Source organism: Buceros rhinoceros, unplaced genomic scaffold, assembly GCF_000710305.1.
Source record: "Buceros rhinoceros silvestris isolate BGI_N320 unplaced genomic scaffold, ASM71030v1 scaffold30074, whole genome shotgun sequence".
Lineage (NCBI taxonomy): Eukaryota > Metazoa > Chordata > Aves > Bucerotiformes > Bucerotidae > Buceros > Buceros rhinoceros.
The window spans coordinates 2,149-2,531 of NW_010410447.1; the positions used below are offsets into that span (position 1 = coordinate 2,149).

Consider the following 383-nt stretch of genomic DNA (forward strand, 5'->3'; position numbering starts at 1 on the left):
CGTGGGCGACGGGGCGAGGCGTTGGGCCCGGCAGTAAGTACAGCAGCCGTGCAGCGGTGCAGCTGCGTGGGGGGGATGCAGCTGACCCCCCTCTCCCCTCTCCCCTGGCACAGTGGTGCGCAAGGGCATGGGCCGCGGCACTGGCTGGCTGTCCGAGGATGAGGATTCCTCCCTGGACGCCCTGGACCTCGTGTGGGCCAAGTGTCGGGGCTACCCCTCCTACCCCGCGCTGGTGAGTACCATCGCTCGCTGTCGCTGTCCACGGAACCCACGTCCCTCCAGTCCCTGCCCGCTGTCAGGGCCTCCAGAGTCCCGCAGAGTGGCACTTGGGCCCCGCCCCGTTCCCCTCTCACCCCTCCCCACCTGCCCCCACACCACAACAG

General features: G+C 70.2%; 1 protein-coding gene across 1 annotated transcript in view; it reads left to right on the forward strand.

Annotated features, from left to right (window-relative positions):
• The window catches only part of LOC104493020 (peregrin-like), a gene marked incomplete at both ends in the record, with an annotated part of 1,192 nt that extends 960 nt beyond the window's left edge, over positions 1-232 (forward strand). Inside the window, one exon of the mRNA XM_010135634.1 lies at positions 114-232. Within this exon, the coding sequence (XP_010133936.1) occupies positions 114-232 (119 nt within the window). The remainder of the gene's footprint in view (positions 1-113) is intronic.
• Between the last annotated feature and the right edge of the window lie 151 nt (positions 233-383).